Source organism: Zonotrichia leucophrys, chromosome 1 (genome assembly GCF_028769735.1).
Source record: "Zonotrichia leucophrys gambelii isolate GWCS_2022_RI chromosome 1, RI_Zleu_2.0, whole genome shotgun sequence".
NCBI lineage: Eukaryota > Metazoa > Chordata > Aves > Passeriformes > Passerellidae > Zonotrichia > Zonotrichia leucophrys.
Window position 1 is genome coordinate 35468985 of NC_088169.1, and position 17652 is coordinate 35486636.

General features: G+C 39.4%; 1 protein-coding gene across 3 annotated transcripts in view; it reads right to left on the reverse strand.

The window, feature by feature from the left end:
- Positions 1-793: 793 nt before the first annotated feature.
- DHRSX (dehydrogenase/reductase X-linked) overlaps positions 794-17652 on the reverse strand; it is a 200959-nt gene continuing 184100 nt past the window's right edge. For 2 of the 3 annotated variants that reach the window (XM_064711755.1, XM_064711735.1), the window contains exons 7-8: positions 15653-15715; positions 794-1255 (exon numbers count right to left, since the gene is read on the reverse strand). In XM_064711755.1, coding sequence (XP_064567825.1) covers positions 1058-1255; positions 15653-15715 — 261 coding nt within the window. In that variant the 3' untranslated portion in view covers positions 794-1057. The remainder of the gene's footprint in view (positions 1256-15652; positions 15716-17652) is intronic. The other variant, XM_064711744.1, reaches the window with a different exon arrangement.

A 17652-nucleotide genomic window follows, 5' to 3' on the forward strand; every position in this document is an offset into this window, starting at 1 on the left:
AATTTCAGGAAAGACATACACAACTAATGGGAAAATACCCTCTTGCTCCTATGAAAGTCGGATGAGTAGGCAGGGGCTATTCTTAAAAATGGCAAAGACATAGTTTAGGGAAGGTGCGTTGTACATCTCCAGAGACAGGAAAAAGTGAGCTGGCATGAATTGCTGTCTCTTCCAAACCATGAACTCTAGTTCTGAAACTAATATGAGCTAGGATCAAAACCAAAAAAAGAAGGTGATCCTCCATGCAACAGTACATGAGTGACTCTCCTTGTCAAAGAAAATGAATGAAACTGCAGATGCAGCATTACAGGGGTTCAGGAGAAAAGGGGACAAGTAAATCTCAGCCCACTGACAAGACAATAGGCTGGCTGCATCCTCTACCAAAGCCAGTGTTGCCATGATGATGTTTGATCCCTTCCTCACCTTTGTAGGAGAGATGAACTTAAACTGGAAACAAGTGAATTCAGTATCCTGTTTGAAGAAGACCTTGTTTATTTACTTTTTGTTGTTGTTCTGACCTTCAGTTAATACCTTTGGATAAAAGCTGACATATAAAACTGACTTTAAGACAGAAACAACATCATGATCATGAATGCCAAATTTCTGCATTGGAACAAGCTGATGAAAGTGTCTTAAAGATTAATGAAGCTTACAGAAATAAAGCTGGAACTTTTAAAACTGATTTAAAATAGTAACTTATATGTACAAAGGTGGTTTAAGTTCAAAAAACTCCCAGCACAACATGCTCAAGCACTATTTTTGTTGAACAAAACAATGAAAACTCATCTCTGCACATGTTTAAAGATTGTATTTTAATCACGGACTGAAACAGAATGACTTACAAAACTGATGGTTAGATTTAAGACCAACCACTACACCTTTCTGTGGGAATATTCCCCCCACACCCTATCAGATTAGGGATTCAGTGAAGAACAGAGCTGTTCACGTTTGCCTTTGGGACTGAAGAGTGATTTCCAGGATGATGACTGATGCTGCAAGAATTCACCTAGAGATGCTTTTCAATGCATTTCATTTACCCAGCAGAAAGTGGCTTCTTCTACTGAAGCCTGCCGGCTTCATCAGAAATCCCAACCATCTTGCAGCTTTCTGTCCAGAGCCTTCTCTGCAGCTCCTCGTCATATGCCACGTCAGCCGATTTTGTCCTTTCCTCGTTGTAGAGGTAGCAGCCACCAGCTCCTTCCATCTCGGGTGATACTGCTGCATAGATGGTTGTAGAGGCTCCTTCCTCTGGGCTCTGCAGAAATGAAAATACCCAAATCCAAGTGAGGCAGGTACAGCAGAAAAATTATATTACCACCATAGGACCTTGTCAGTGACAAACATCTTCCCTAATTTTGCTTTACACTTCTGGTTCTTATGCAAGCCCAAAGCTTGTAATAATAAGAAAGTCATTTATTCAATTGGCAGAGTCCATTTCTTCAATAGAGATATTTTAAAATAGCTTAAAGTCAGAACAGATATATGGAAAATTCCAGTCTATTTTTTCAAGAGTTAGTCAGATGGAGCATACAAAATAATTGATTTAGCTTTCACAGTTAGAGCTAATAAACCCAAAAGCAAGCACAAATATTAAAATCCTAGTTTAATTATTCATTTTGCAAGGATGAAAGGGTCTGTGCTTTGCCTTAAGAAGATGAAGGCTATGCTGTACATGCTATGTGTTCATTGTAACAACAATTGTGACATGAGCAAAGGATCATGGAAACCATGACAGCAAATTAAGATTCTGCAGTTCAGTCCAAGCAGGCAGGTAAATGAAGGAACTGCATTTTAGACACAGCATAGTTATCAGGGTTCTGCTCTGTCATAAAGCAAAATGGTGAATGATCTATAATGTCTGATATACCATGAGTATTAAATGAAAATTAATAAGTGAACAGCTTAGAGTGATAACTCCTTTCATCCTGAGTATATGCAAAAATGTTACATTCTGCATTCAGAAGAATCACATAGCTACCACTCAAATTATTTCTGTGGCATTTTTATTCTAATTAAAGGAAATATTTAAAACATAACATTTGATATGCTTTGCCTTTATCAGTGATATAATTATGATCAATGCCTACTAGATAATAATGTATAATTTTGCAATCCTTGCAGTCATTATCTGAGGCATTAACAGTAGTGATGCTGCTCAGAGCTTTGTCTGCAGCACCTGACAGGATGCCTTTTCCTGGAGAACTCACTTGATGAATGAGACAGTAGTGAATAGGTTACTCATTGCCTTATAAAAACTAATAAATCTAAGAAAGTGGAAGCTTTTTGTTATGTTTGGTTTTTTTAAGAAAATTATTGTACTATAATATTCTGTCTAAAGTCACTTAAAAATGCTCATTTACCTTGGTTTAGTACTTTACTGCTATTTCACCCTTCTTTATTCTATGGAAAATAGTGCTTATTCATACTCACTACATTATGTAAATAACATAAAAGGCCTGCACAATTCTTTGCTCATAGTGTGGCTAATATAATGATCAACTATGAACAGCAGTATAAAATATCTTGATATTGTAAAGTAGCAGAACTATGAATATGAGCATTCCTATTTTTATATAACTTTTTCTGGATGACAGAGAATAACTGGAAGGTTTTCTACGTACTCTTGCGCTCTACTTAACAAAAGTCGTGACACAGATAAACCATTACTTCATGTGATGGTTCACTGGACTTTATGTTCCTGCATTTAACAGCTCTCCAGCACAAACAGGCATAAATGTCAATATCATGACTCCCAAATCTTAATGACAACAGCTCAACACTAAAATGTTGTAGAAAAATTGCCTGTGGGTGGAATTTGTGTGATTATGTTCTTGTGAGCAGGGCTCTCTACCATGTCAGAGACTGGTCTGTATGGATATTGTTATAGAATCAGAAATACCAGGCTGCCTCTGCTGATTCAATGGTAAGGTTCTCCCAGGATATGCAGAATTTCCCAAGATTTTTACTTTTGATGATATGGCAGTTAAGTTCCCAACCAGAGGAGATCTATACCAAGAGGGTGGTAAACATTGTTGCTGACTTCCTAGAGAGGTGGGTGGTGTATGCCAAGCCTGTCAGTGGCATTAGAACAGGCATTTCAATAATGCCTTTAAGAATGTGCTTTGTCATTTGGTCAGTCATGAACTGGTCACTGCTGTTGCAGGTCCTTTTAACTGAAACAGTCTATTCTCTTCTATTCAAAATAATATCAAATATTTTAAATAAAAGTTATGCACTGGTTGAAAGTGCTTACACAACCACACTGTGACTTATAGGCACAGCAACACTGACCATCCATTAAAGTCAGCTTGAGTAACTTTTCATATTATTTATTTTGCTCTTCCCATCCACCATATGTAATATGCTGAATTGAAAGGTCTATGCTAAATTCCTATTTAGCTTCTACCACCTGATGCTAGAAACAATTATCTAAACATACAAAGAATAAACCCAACTTCACTATATTAAGGAATTAGCCATCATTTGAAGCATTCAAGGCCAGGTTGGATGCAGCTCTGAGCAGCCTGGCCTAGTGGGAGACCTCTCTTCCTATGGCAGGAGGGTTGGAAATAGCTGGACTTTAAAGTGCCTTCCAACCCAGGCCATTCTATGATTTTAGGATTCTAGATATTATGGAAATATAATAAGGAAAACAAGTTTTTCAGTACAACAGAGAGTGAGATGCTTGTGTGTGACTAATGAATTGTCATATTCTATCTTCTGAGTGCTTAATTAATGATGAAAGTTTTATTTTCCCTTTCTCTATAATCTCTTCATTGTTTTGACATGTTTTCTGTTTTAGTGAAAGTAAAAATGAAATCCTGCATCAGGAGTGCCCTGACTTTCCTGCTGGGAGTTTGACCTTTTTGCTTTGAGAGGCTGAAGTAAAGAACATGCTGTGATTCTTTCTCTGGATCTTGTCCATGCCTACTATGACACAACTGCACATCCACACACGCAGTTGAGATTCTTTCTGGGAAAGTGTTGGGTCTACTACACACCCAAAAATCAACTGCAACAAAGAAAGACACACAGACACATGCAGACATCCTGTCTGTGCCCCAGTGCCTGAGGACCTCTCAGGAAGGATGGAGCTAGCAACAGGCTGCAACCACTGGAGCAATTAATGGGTATCTGGACAAGGATCAGGATGAATTGTTCCAGCAGTGGCAGACTTACTCCTGGTTGCCAACCTTCCTTTGAAGAGCTTTTCCATAGCTTTTCTTTTACCACATGATAGGCCATCAAAAGATGAGGAGAAACCACAAAGCCCTTGGAAAAGAAAAGGGCCACAAACAGGAGACTACTGCCAAAGCAACACATCTGACCCACCCTTTGATGCCAGTGGCTCTCTAGGAAGGAGAGCCCCTGATAAAAGACCAGAGAAATCATCAGCCAATGCACAAATATCTTGACCTATAAAACCTCAGGATATTTGTCATGATGCTCTATACAAACATACAATGAAATAAACCCAACTACACTACATTAAGGGATTAGCCGTCCCTTGAAGTGCTCAAGGCCAGGTTGGATAAAGCTCTAAGCAACCTGGACTAGTGGAAGATGTCTCTTTCCATGGCAGGGGGTTTGAACTAGGTGGACTTTAAAGTCTCTTCCATGAAATATTATACCAAGAGTTCCAGGCAGACACGAGGTAATAGCAAGTATAATTCTAATCACAGGGGAGGATTTTCTACACGTTGCCAGTGTAAAAAAGTCTTAAAAAACAATAAAAGAATGATATTTGTATGCACAGAATCAGTTACATCTTGTTCATTAATTGACTGGACTTGTCCTAAGAGAAAGGGTATGCCTATAAATTGCACAATGATTCTTCACTCTTCAGTTGCCAACTTATTGGTGTTGAATTTTTTTAAATTGGATTTTTGTTTAAAAACTATTATATTATTAGTATCCAAGGAACTGTAATTAATGCCTTTGTAATATACAAGTAAAACTGATTTCTGCTTAACTTCTTCCTAATGAAATTCTGAACCTGTACTTCCCTTTTCTTGTTATAGTATTGATCACAATTTTTACTTTCTTTTTCAATTACCTTTATGTTTGTCTTCAATAGTAAATAAAGGTCTGATTTAAGGTACATCTTTGCTTGTTAGATGTATAAGTTGTGGAAGGAGAAAAAAGAGAGCCTGTGACCAGCTTACTTAAGCAAAATGTAGCCTACATACATAAAATGACATTATTTTTACACTATCTATTCCCAAAGAAAAAGCCTTTTTCTTTTTACAGAAGCTCTGATATTTCTTTCTTTTCTTAAATATTCATCAATTATAACTCATTGACAAAGAATAATAGTCCCTCAGTATGAAATGGCATATTCTGTTCTAGAAAAAGTGGGACAAGTGCTAAGAGGGTTTGTATTTTAGTTTTGCTTTTTTTAGGACTTGCTAGTTCATGCACTTCGATTAGTCCAATTTTAGGGACCATATAATTTTGTCAATATTAAATGCTAATTCTTGCAAAATGTGCTAGCTGACAACAGTCAGTTCCTACAGCCATGTCACCATGAAAAGTTACATCCTTTCCATTTGTCTAAAAGAGGGAATAACAGCTTAACTCTTTAGAAATCATGTGTCTCCATCAGTTTTGTGTGATGGTTTTGAGTATCATGATAATCCAGGTACTCATTCACTTCCACCTTCACCTGAATTCATAGCTCAGAGTCCTGGGTAGCCAGTGTGTTATGCTTATCAGAAGCCACAGAAAACTGGACAGGACAAAGTTTAATAAGCTCCTATAATTCCTCCTCTGTAATCCCTTCATTTTCTCAGTACCACTTGCAGCAGCTACCAGCAAACAGTGACAACTGTTCTATGTGTCTTAAACAGTGACAACTTGAATGGACAGCTTGCATATTCTTGTATTTGTACTGGCTAAGAGAGTTGGCCATGTGATTGAAAGAGCAGCAGTGATACAAGCCATGGTATCAGGGGATTTATGACTTTGGGATAGCTTCTCCTCATCCCGCTCAATCAGAAAATTGTACTTGATTTGTATTTCATGAATTCAGGATTCTGCCATCTCAAGAGATTATATGAGAGAAGGTTGGGTGAAGAGGACAGAGATGCTGACAGAATTACTCACTGACATCACAGTTGAGTTTTGAGAGACCTGAACAAGGGGTCAGAGAGATGTGCACACAGGACTGCCTGGTAAGCTGAAAGATTACTTAATGCTGAGAAAAAAATTGTTAAAACACCTTTATCCCTACAATTTGTGCTGCAGAATACATCAAGTATTGATGGAATAACCCTAATCAGCAACATTAGGTAGACTGCTGCAGGAACTTTCATCAAAAGTGAGCTTATAACACACTAGCTCATGTACCATTCATTAAATCATGCACATTTCAGTTCATGTGAAAAATCTACTCATAAGCTGATGAGTTAAATGAGCTTGCTGATTTTTTTTATTTGGTTTTCTTTTTGCCACAGGTGTTTGCTCTGCGGCTTCACTTTTTTAAAAGAGTGAGTTCCATCAGGCCTTTCCTGGAGTGGGTAACAAATTCCCTGGTTCCAGCTGGGAAAACTCAGAAAGCACTGAACAGGCCATCTTCTGGGCATCAGTACTCAGACACTTTTGCCTGTGTTCCTTCACCTTTGTCGATGATCATTATTCTAGTAATATTTTTAAAATGCTGGTATATTACTGACTTACTTCTGTACTGAAAAAATCTGTATGTGGAGAGTTTCCTTCTTTTTCTGTCTTCCTTCAGGAAAGACAATATTCATCTGTGATACCGGAGGAGTCCTATGCATATACACTGTAGGGATTAGCAACAACAATGAGAACATGAAATTGCTCTTACTTGGTACAGCAAAGTCTTTCATCTACCTGGTGGCAGCTAGTGGAGGGGTGACACCCTCAATGCACTGCTTGACTCTCAACAACAAAGGCAAACACAAAACATTGAATAGTTTGAAAAATTTCAGAAACAGAGGAGCTGGGATTGTGTTCCCATGAATATTAAAGCAAACAAGCTTGTGAGAAGCATATTACCTGTGTTCTGGGATGCACTGACTACTATGATCAGTGAACCACTGAATCATTTGAAAGCCAGGTGTCTTGGGAAGACACCAGGTTACTTTCTGGTGCAAGAGTCCAAGGTGAAATAACAACAGCTGCTGTAGAGCCACAGCCTCCAGGTGAGCACAGGGGCTGTGTGTGTTCAGTGTGCATTGTGTAACTTGCACTGTCTAGACCTCCTAATGTGATTGCTGCTTTGAAAATTCCAGACAAAAAGTAATCCATTGAAATCCTGAGTACGAAAACAAAGGCTAGAAAGGAAACCATGACGCAGGTGTACGGACGTGTTCAGCCACCTTTGATCAATCAGGCTGCAGCAGCTGGCTTTATGTCCTGGTGGCACCAGGGGCCAGGACCAACTCTCAGGTCCCTAGGAAGCCAAAGCTGCCAGACAAGTGTGGCAGCACAGCTCTTCAGCAATCTCTGCCTTTACTAAAAAACCTGGTTTCCATCTGTGCTCTCTCTTTCCTTCTATTCTTTATATGTAGCTTGCTATTATGCTATTTATATCCAATTTCTGCCTTGATAATAGACTAGAAAGAGATATTTTATTGAATATAGCTCTCCCTAGATACCCAGTCAGCACAAGCAAATTAATTTCTCTTCAATCCCCAACTTGTGACAAGGAGAATTCTTTAATAAATTCACTCCATAATAAAATTCTTCAGATTTTGTCTTTGAAAGAAATAGCAGAAATGGTTCAGTTAAAGCATTAAGCATTTCTCCTGACAATGTTGTGGCCACAGAGAAATAGTTTCTCAATCAAGTTATAAATATATAATAAAAGATGAAACTCTGATGAATTAGGAACACAAAGCAATTTTCACACTAAAAATGAATCAAAATTTGGAAGGAAAGGAGCTTTTATAATCTGAATAATTCATGACTATTCAGGGAAAAAGAGAAGTTTTCCCTGAGCACAAACATACTGAAAGAGCAGAAGCAGAGACAGCTGGCAAACAGACACAGAGAATAGCAAATCCCAAATCTCCTCTTCACTTGAAAGCAAATTCTCTGGAAAGACCTTAAAAAAATTCAGGTACACGGAGAGACTGGAAAGTTTCATCTTATCTTCAGATCAGCCCCTGCATGGGTGGCTGGGATGCTTTTAGATAAGGCAAGCTATGAAAGAAAGGAACTGTCCTGGAAAGCCTGTCAGGGTCAGCCTGTTGCTCAGAGAACCCAAGGAGCAGGCACGTGCCCAGATCCAAACGCCTCGTTTCCCATTAATCTTTTGATGGAATTGGCTGCAGAAGGGTTTAATTGCTTTTGTGTCAGAGATATGCCTTCTGAGAAATCTGTTTTGTTGAAAAATGGCCAAATAGCTCTGCTCTGAAGCCAGGGGGTGAGTCTGGTTGCAGATTCAGAACATGAGCAAAGTTTCACTGGCATGACTCTGAGCCCTCTTCTTCTACAGCAGCTACTTCAGGCTAAGCAGGTATGCTGCTTTGGGCTGGGGCAGAATTAATTTTCTTCACAGTGGCTGGTATAGGGCTGTGCTTTGGATTTGTGCTGAACACAGAGTTGATAATATAGAGATATTTCTGTTATTGCTGAGCAGGGCTTACAAAGAGCCAAGGCATTTTCTGCTTTTTATTGCCATGCTGGCAAGGAACTTGAGGGTGTGTGGTTGGGAGGAGTCACAGGTGGGACAGGTGATCCCAAGTGACCATAGAGGTATTCCAAACAAGATGACATCATGTTCAGGATAAAAAGTGGAAGGAAAATGATGGGGGGATAGTTGGAGTGATAGCGTTTATCTTCCCAAGTCACCATGATGTGTGATGGGGCTCTGCTTTCCTGGAGATGGCTGTCTGCCCATGGGAAACAGAGAATCAATTCCTTGTTTTCCTTTGCCTGTGTGCACAGCTTTTGCTTTCCCTATTAAATTGTTTCTATCTCAACCCACTAAATATATACCTCTTACCCCTTCTATTCTCTCCCCAGTCCCGCTGGTTAGGATGAGTGAGCTGCTGCATGGGGCTTGGTTGCTGGCTGGTGTTAAATCACAACAACAGGACATCATGAGTCATGTCAAATAACATGAGATACTTGTGTTTTCAGGCAGCTGAGTGAAGCTCCTCTTGGCTGGCCAGCTTTCTGGCCTACACTGAAGAAATCTCTATTGTTTTCAAGGCAGCTACAACAGTGAACTCACTTGTATGTATTATAAATAATAATAAGTACAAATATTATAAATAAAAATATATTAAAATAATAAAATTATATTTGTATCTTAATTTCAAACTGAAAGTTTCTCAGGTTAGAAATGCAATATAATGTTGGTGATGTGAGCAGGATTGTTTGAGGATTCATACTTTGCATTTTCTAAGATATTGAATAGAGCACTAAAAGAACAATGTTCACTTTTAAGCAATTTTGAATAGTAACAAGAGCTCAACTTTACACGACTGAATTTGAGCAGGGACTTGAAACTTTGGGTCAGAGTCATTAATCATGACTGAGTCCTTTATTCATTTTGTCAAGTGCATTGAGGAATATTACTTTGCCTGCAGGCTGATCCCTAAGCTTGCTCTGCAGCAGACAGCAATGTCTTCAAAGCCAGAACTGAGATATCACTGCAGCCACTGAAATCACTTCACACTTGTTACCTCACTCAGCTCAGTAACTGTATGCAAAATTTGACAGATAGGAGCCTGCTGCCCCAGGCATTGCATAAACATCCAACCAGAGACATTCCCTTGCTGGAACATCCATTCTCTAGGAAATAAGGCAGGTAATAATAGGCAGAGAGAGATGAAAAAGTATGTGTACTTCACAAAATACTGAAGCCTGTTCTGTGAGTACAACACTCTGCCTGGTTAATGAGCTCTCTGGAAACCAGGTGATATCCTGCAGCTACCTATTGCTGAGGATGCCTGGGTTAAATCACTGGGAATTGTCCTGAATCCTCACATAATCTGGAATTTTCTGCAACACTTCCATTCAGAGACCCATAAGATATTTATTGAAGCAAATGCACAGGTCAGAGGAGATAAGGAAAGAATGAGTCTCTGAAATCCTCATCCTGATGCCTCGTGCACTAGGCTGTAACTCCTGTGTTTGTACAGGAAAATGCATCATTTAGTGTTTACTTCCAGCTTAAATTTTCAATGCCTTATCTTACACAATTACAGCCTTAGATTCTTGAATTCTTTTAAAGAAGATAGATCTTGGCAAGCAAAACAACACAGCAAAGCCCACAAAGAAATATTTGTGTCTGAAGTGGTAGCTGCCTTTTTAGCAGCCCTAGAGAATAGGAGACACAGCAAGGCTCAAGGTGCTGAAGATGATGCTCCTGAGTGCATTTACCTCTGAACAATTTATTGCTGCCTGCTCATGCAAAGTAAAATATCTTTGCTGGCTTTTGGTAAAACCATAAGACTTCAGGAATAATATATATGGTAACTTCTGACTTGTAGCCACCTACCATCATCTCTACTTTTTTACTTACTGTTTAATATTTGACAAGTCACATATCTTTTTTTCCCTTGTTAGGAAATAGAAACTGAAACATCTCCCACTTCACAACTTTCTCATAATGACTGTTATTTATTTTTTAATTATTATAAAAACTCAGGATGGGCATGGAACTCCTAAATATTTAAAAGAAAACCACAATATAGAAAGCCTTTAGGAACTATGATGAGATCAAAAAGCAAAAAGACTGTACAGAACACAGACAAAATGAAATAACCCAAAATTACATAAGCCAGCAGCTATTTCACAGCCTCTTTGTTTTAAATTGCTCCAACCCCCATTTGCACCCCAAACAGCAGCAGGACTGTTTCCAGCTGTGGGCTCAGCCAGGTGGAGGAGGGCTGGGAGAGGGTGGCTGCTCCGTTTTCTACCTTTCCTACTGGAAGCACCTCCTGAAAACAGACAGTGGAGATGTGACAGTGCAATCCTTTCCTGGATCACCAGGTAAGCCAAGCAGAGAACACTCCTTCCCCAGGACTCAGGCACTGCCAAAGATGAGGACCAGAACTAGTGAGGTGCACAAACTAACTCAAAATGACTACAGGGTGCTACATCTATGCATTAATAGCAAGCAAGATGAAAATGTGTCTGGGAAGATGGGAGAGATGAAAGCAAAAGTACACTTTCCCCCAAATGTATTAGCTGTACATTGCAGCGGCAAGCTAGCTGGGCTGTAATATGTCCTGCTGATGGGTCTGCTCCACACAAAGCTCCTGCATGGAAAAAGACCTTCACCTTGCAGTGCTTATCCTCACCCTGGGTCTCAGCCTTTGTCTCCTTGTCCCTGAGCTGCTGGGGAAAAAAGGAGTTTAAAGCAGGTCACCAAATACCATTGCTGCAGCTCAATCCCAGCTGGCAATTAAACCACTTACTCCCCTCCCATGCCCCAGTGGGGTGGGGAAGAGAGTCAGGAAAAGATCAAATCCATGATTGCTCACTACCAACTGACTGAAGCCCCCTGAGCAGCAATCCATGCTCCTGGCCAGCTCTCCTCAGTTAAACACTGAGCATGGTGCTCTGTGCTATGGAATATCTCTTAGGCCAGGCTGGGTCAGCTGTCCTGGCCACGCCACCCCACAGCTTCTCAGCTTCTTGTGCATCTTCTCCCTGGCAGAGCACAGCAAACTGAGAAGGCCTTGGCCTAGGGTAAGGACCACTTAGGGACAGCTACAACATCAGTGTGTTATCAACATTATTCTCATACTGAATTCAAAACTGCACCAGCTGCTAAGAAAAAAATTAATTCCATCTCAACCCAAACCAGAACAACCATTTAGCAATGTCCATGTCCCAGCTGGTCTGAGTTTCTGGTTTGTATAGAGTTATTGTGCTTAAATTATAGTTTCACAGTATTCCCCAGACTGAGAAGAGAAAGTCCAAACTGGAGGACAGATAAAAGTGGTGGTGAGGGAAGGAATCCTATTCTGGAAATTTGTTTCACATAATTCCAGTTGCTGGCAATTTCATCATTTAATCTTGAATGATAAACCAAAAAGATATAAACAAGAGGGTTAATTTACATCTGTCCCTAGTAACATAGCAAAAGATGGAAAACAAGAAGACCAGACTCATTTTCTACAGTTATTTTAGTGGAAGACTAGAATTAGGTAGAACTCCTAGAGTGGCTCAGATTTTCTGAACATATACTTTTAAAAGATAGTTTAAATAAGTAATTTCAGATTTTATATCTTCAATTTTGCCCAATAAGCTCAGGGCTTTTCTATTTAAGAAATAAAACCCTTGAAAAATTACAGTTCTCTTCATTATAATTAAACTCTCTTTTATCAGGAAGCAGTTTGTAAAAATAAATAATTTAAAACAAATATAATCTTGTAAACAGAACTACTACTTCCCATTTTCCATCACAATGTTATCAGATTGCTAAAGTTGTGAAATGATGGATAGATTCAGAAACGATACCATTATGGAGCTGTCTATATAGCTTATCCTTTGTTACCCAAGAGAAGTTCTAAGTTTAGAAGCAAAGGCAACATTCAGTTGCAAATTGACATATCTGAATGCTCATTAACCCAACAGAATCAACTTGTTTTTAACAAAACAACTAAAAATGCAAATGTAAAGGATGACTGAATCTGATTATTCAAATCAAGTTTTTCTTGTGTAGACTGAAAGTGAATTTAAGCTCTGTAACTTAAATCCTTTTGTTCAAGTCAATCAACCCCAGGGCTCTTCACTATCTGCAAAGGAATCTATTGATGCCTTAAATTCAGAAGAGACCCAAAGAACATGTATAATTTTAGACAGGCAGAGTGCCATTGATTTTAATGAGATTAGTCTCTAAAACTATTTCAGATAAGATTTGAGGCATCATGTCTTTAATTGTAGAGCTACAGAGAGAAGACATGCAGACCCTCAGCCACACAAATGATTCCCAAGGTTTGAAACGGAAGCAAAATCTTTCATCTTGAAAACAATTACTCAAGAGTTTAAGCTCATCACCTTTAATCAGCTAAATGGTCTGAAAGAAGGGCAGGCTGGTACTCATTGTGCAGAGGGGACTATAGGCCTATGGAGAGGTGATACAGCTATTCATTTGCAGAGGCTCTGAAGGAAAAAAAAAGCATCAGTTCTTGCCAGTGGAACAGATAAAGGAAAGCATGAAATGGCATGTACTTGTTACATGTAATTGTTAACTACTGGTAAGTAGGAAGACACAGATCTACTATACACTGAAGCTGTCAAGCTTAATTCCTAGGCTTATTTCTAAAGGTTTTTTGTAAATCTTCATTAAGGTAGCAGATGGAGTAAAAAAAATAAATTGTGACTCCATAGCAAAAGCCAGGATTGAATTTGGTGACAGATGTGGTCCTTGCCATGTTCTTGTTTCCTTTTCCAGATGACAGAAGTCACAGCAGAGGCACCACATGGCTGCACAGGTGAGGTGGCCTGCCCCATTCCTGTGTGAATGACTACACTGATTGTCCCAGCTTTTGTTGGAGGAAGAATTGGTTCAAATTCCAAAAATGAGATCTGTTATAAATGATCAAATCTCATTAACTGAAACAGAACAATGAAAAACTGGAAAGGAGAAAACCATTTAATCCCTTTCACACCAAACATATTTCTCCAATAAGCTATTAAAAAAAGAAGAAAAACCCTAACAAAAAAAGGGGTTGTGAGGCATGAATGTTAAAAATCCCAACAATATTTCTGAAAGTTTTCTTATTCCTTTTATTTCGTCTTTAGGTAGTTCCTGAACACAAATTTCTGAGAGTTTCTGACTGGGGTTTTGATACTGGAGTAATTCAGGGTTTACATAGCCATGGGCCAGAGGCTTGCTCTTGCAGAACTATTGGCACACAAAATAGCAAGAATTAACCTTTTCTTTTCATTAAGCTCCCCAGGAGAGCTCCTGTTGCACTGGAATTCATAGGGCTGTTTGACATAAAGTTCAGAGAAGTTGTTTAGAATGGGAAACAAATACTGTGAGGTTTTGTTGTTTGATGAATACATTTTACTGATTCATCTGGTGCTGAAATAATTCACTTTATTTATGAAGCTCAGCATTGAACTGTGCTCTTTGGTAGTGTCATTTTGCTACACACATCCTTTGGCCCTGATAGTTCAATCAATGAGCCCCCCTACCCCAGCTCGCTCTCTCACCTGAGGTGATACTCTGCAAGCAGCAAAGCTCCAGATGAATAAACTTCTGCTTCCCAGGAAAAATTCCAGCTGAATCAATGCAGAACTGTGCTAAGGTTTAAGCAACTGCTTTTAACTCATAAAAGCACAGGCTGAGGTCTGAGCAGAGCTCAAGCACCAGTGCTGGGTGCTATCCCAGCCCTCCCCTCTGCCTCTCCTGCCTGCACAGCCGCTTGTTTAAAATTCTGCTCTTCACCTGCAAGTCTGCACAGCTCTGCAGCCACCTATTGTTATTTAACATGTACTTCACAGTGGAATTGAATTGTTCCAATCAAGATTAGGTTCTGTTTCTCTATGTGGTATGCAAAGCATGTCTGCAGACAAAACTTTTATCCATTTCTCCACCTGCCTTTTCACTGTGCCCAACAATAATCACACTGACCGTCCCAGTGCTTTTTCATTCCCTTCTCTTCATGAATTCCTAAATGCCTCTTGCCAGGCCCTCACTCCAAACTCACTGACTGTGGCTGCTCCATCAGTGTGCCCCTTGCCCCACTGGCTCAGATCCCTTTCTGCAGCCCATATGCCATGTGGAGGAGGAAGGGGCTCAGGGTAGGAGGGTTTCCCAGTGCAGCACCAACACTTGCCTTCCTCACATCGCCCATCCAAGTCACTGAGCCCCTTCAGAATGCAAAAAGGGGTAAAAAGCAGACTTCAGAGCATGAGGTCTTGGGGTGAATGGTATTTGCAATCTGTGGTGCAAAAAAAGGAGCAAGCTCAAGCCTTGTTGCAGCAGAAAAAGGAGAGGAAAATACTAGGTGAAACCTTGTCAGTACATTGACCCAGCCAAATCTGACAATTCAGGAGAAATGGGTGGGTCCACAAGCAGGGCCAAAGCCCTAGAGCAGGTCAGACAGCAAGGCTCCTCTCTGAAGCAAAAGAGGGCTGTGAGAGGATGTTACCCTGCCGGATGTGTGGGGCTGCAGTAGAGAGTCAGGAGCGAGGCCAGTCCTCACCATCAGCATCGGCCACAATCCCTTCTGCTGCTTGGCCCTTGCCAGGGCATGGGCACTGCTGCAGCTGGGGTACAAGCTGCAAAGCTCTCTTTCACTCTGCAAATCTGCTGAGATGAAGCGGCCATAAGGGTGCCACAGTTAAAAAGCAAGGGTTTCCAAGCAGTGAAATTTTAATATAAAAATAATCTAAATGGCTGGGTTTTATCAATTGCATCAATTCCTTAGTGTCCAAAACATAACTGACCTTTGCTTTTAAATCTGTGTTCAATAAAAGATTGATTGTGAACTGATTGTGAACTTTGCAAAGTCTGTAACACGGTTCAGGGAAAAATACATTTAATTTCCCTAATAGCTGCTGACAGTCTGTGAAACAAATAGTTTTAATTATTTTCTCCTTGGTGAATTTCAGACCTCATCATTTAATCAAAAAGTAGCACATTACCACCAATTGAGATTAAATGGAAAGACATACAGTAGGCAAAATAGGAAATTACATTAGCACTAACCAGTGACAAATATGTCCTTCTTATTGCACTCTTGTCCTGATACAGCAGAACATTTACAATGCCCTGATAAAAAAAAAAAAAAAAACCTTTAAAAACCCAAATGAGCATTTTAGATTTTTCCCATTTATCCTGAGACTTAGGACTACTGAAAATACCCATGTGGTCTCTACAATAACAAAATATATATATTTTAAAGAGTCATTTCACTTGTTGATGAACAATATACAGATTTTACACATTGATGTAAAGTAAATGTTACTCTTTTTTTTTTTTACTGGCACTACTGATGCACTACTGAAAATAACTACAGAGCTAATCAATAGGTAATGACTGTATTTCACAAGTAATGCTCTGTTCAGAGGAAAAAAATTACTGCAATTCACAAACAATTATTGACACCATGAAGCACATGAATCAATGCCCACTAGAGATCTGCACATTATTTAAAATTTCTTCAGCAATATTTGTCTTTGTTCCTTAGTCCCAGTGTAATTTTTCCTGCCTGTTATACTGTGAATATATTAAAGGTTAGTGTGAATATATTGATGACAACTAGAATAAAATGTAAAAGCTAGACTCCTGATGGATAAATCCAACTATTAGCAGTGGTGTGACTGTTACCAGAGCACTGTAGCCATGGGATTCCATCCAGAGCTCTTTCTTGCATAAGACATTTTTTGTCACAGAATGATCAAGACCTCACCTCTTAAAGGTCCAGTATAACTCTGCTGGAACTCAATCTTTTCTAAGTCTTCCCTGTTGCTCTTTCTGCCTGCCTGCTGAGAGCAAGTGGAAGGACAGGAGGTGGCCAGAGCTGGAGATGGTGTGCCTCAGGCTTATTGAAGTGTCCCAAGGAGAAGATTTATCACTGGCTCTCACAGGGAGCCATTGAATTCCTATTGGCCTAATTCTCTAATTATAGCCATTTGCCTTGTTTTTATTGTTATCTCTGTGTAGAGCAAGGGAAAATCATGAAACAGTTCAAAGTACAAATCTGAATTCCCATTTGTTAGCACAGGGGAGAGAAGAACACATCTGTTCTTCACTTGTATAAACAAATATCTGAGATGTACAGGGCAGTGAAGAAGATGATTACCACCGGTTTTCACATTTTTCTTTTTGATTCACATGTGGCTTGAGACATGGCTGGTTTACAGCCTAATATGATACTCCTTTACTTGAGGTTTTAACTGCAAATCAATTCTGCTTAGCCCAGAACAAACATCTGGTCCTTGCTTAGGAAATGAATTGAAACAACATCATGCCTGCCATCGGAGCACAGCTACTCAAACATCTGACAACAGTTACCAGCAGCACCTGATAGGAGGGACAGATTTTCAAAAGAACAAATGCCCAGCTGTGAGTAGAAACATATCTGGGTGTTTGCTACAGTTCTGCATAAGAAAACAGCAATCATTTTTAATTACTAACATAATAAAATGAGGAAAAGCACTTTGCCTCTTGAAAAATCAGGGAGATTCCTCTCCTAGTCTAAATTAATATTAAGAAGAATTTACAGATATTTTCAGATGACCACAGCAGAAAAAAAGCACGTGAAACAACAAACATAACCACAAGGAGAAATACAGAGAGAAAATAGTGCTAAGTACACATCTTTACATAACATGTTTCTCTAAGGGAAAATAGATACCTGAGCCAAGTCTGTTCTTTAACTCCTTCTCTGAAAATATAAACTCATTTCCAAAGAGCTCACCCAGGGTGTTTTTTTCCTTTTATTTAGGCAAGTATGAGAAATCATAAAATAAGATTGAAAATTGTCTCAGCATACACCTCATTTGCAAGTAGTAGACAGCTGCTCAATCTCGTAAAGCTTACTTTTGTGTTGAAAAGGAAATAAAATCTAGACAGAACTCAGGCTGGAGCTAGCTGCTGCTACATTGAATAAGTGCAAATATAACTATTTTAAAACTATAAACGATGAAGAAGGCTCAATGAAATGGAGATGAGAGCATAGCCCAGAATATATTCACATAATTTAA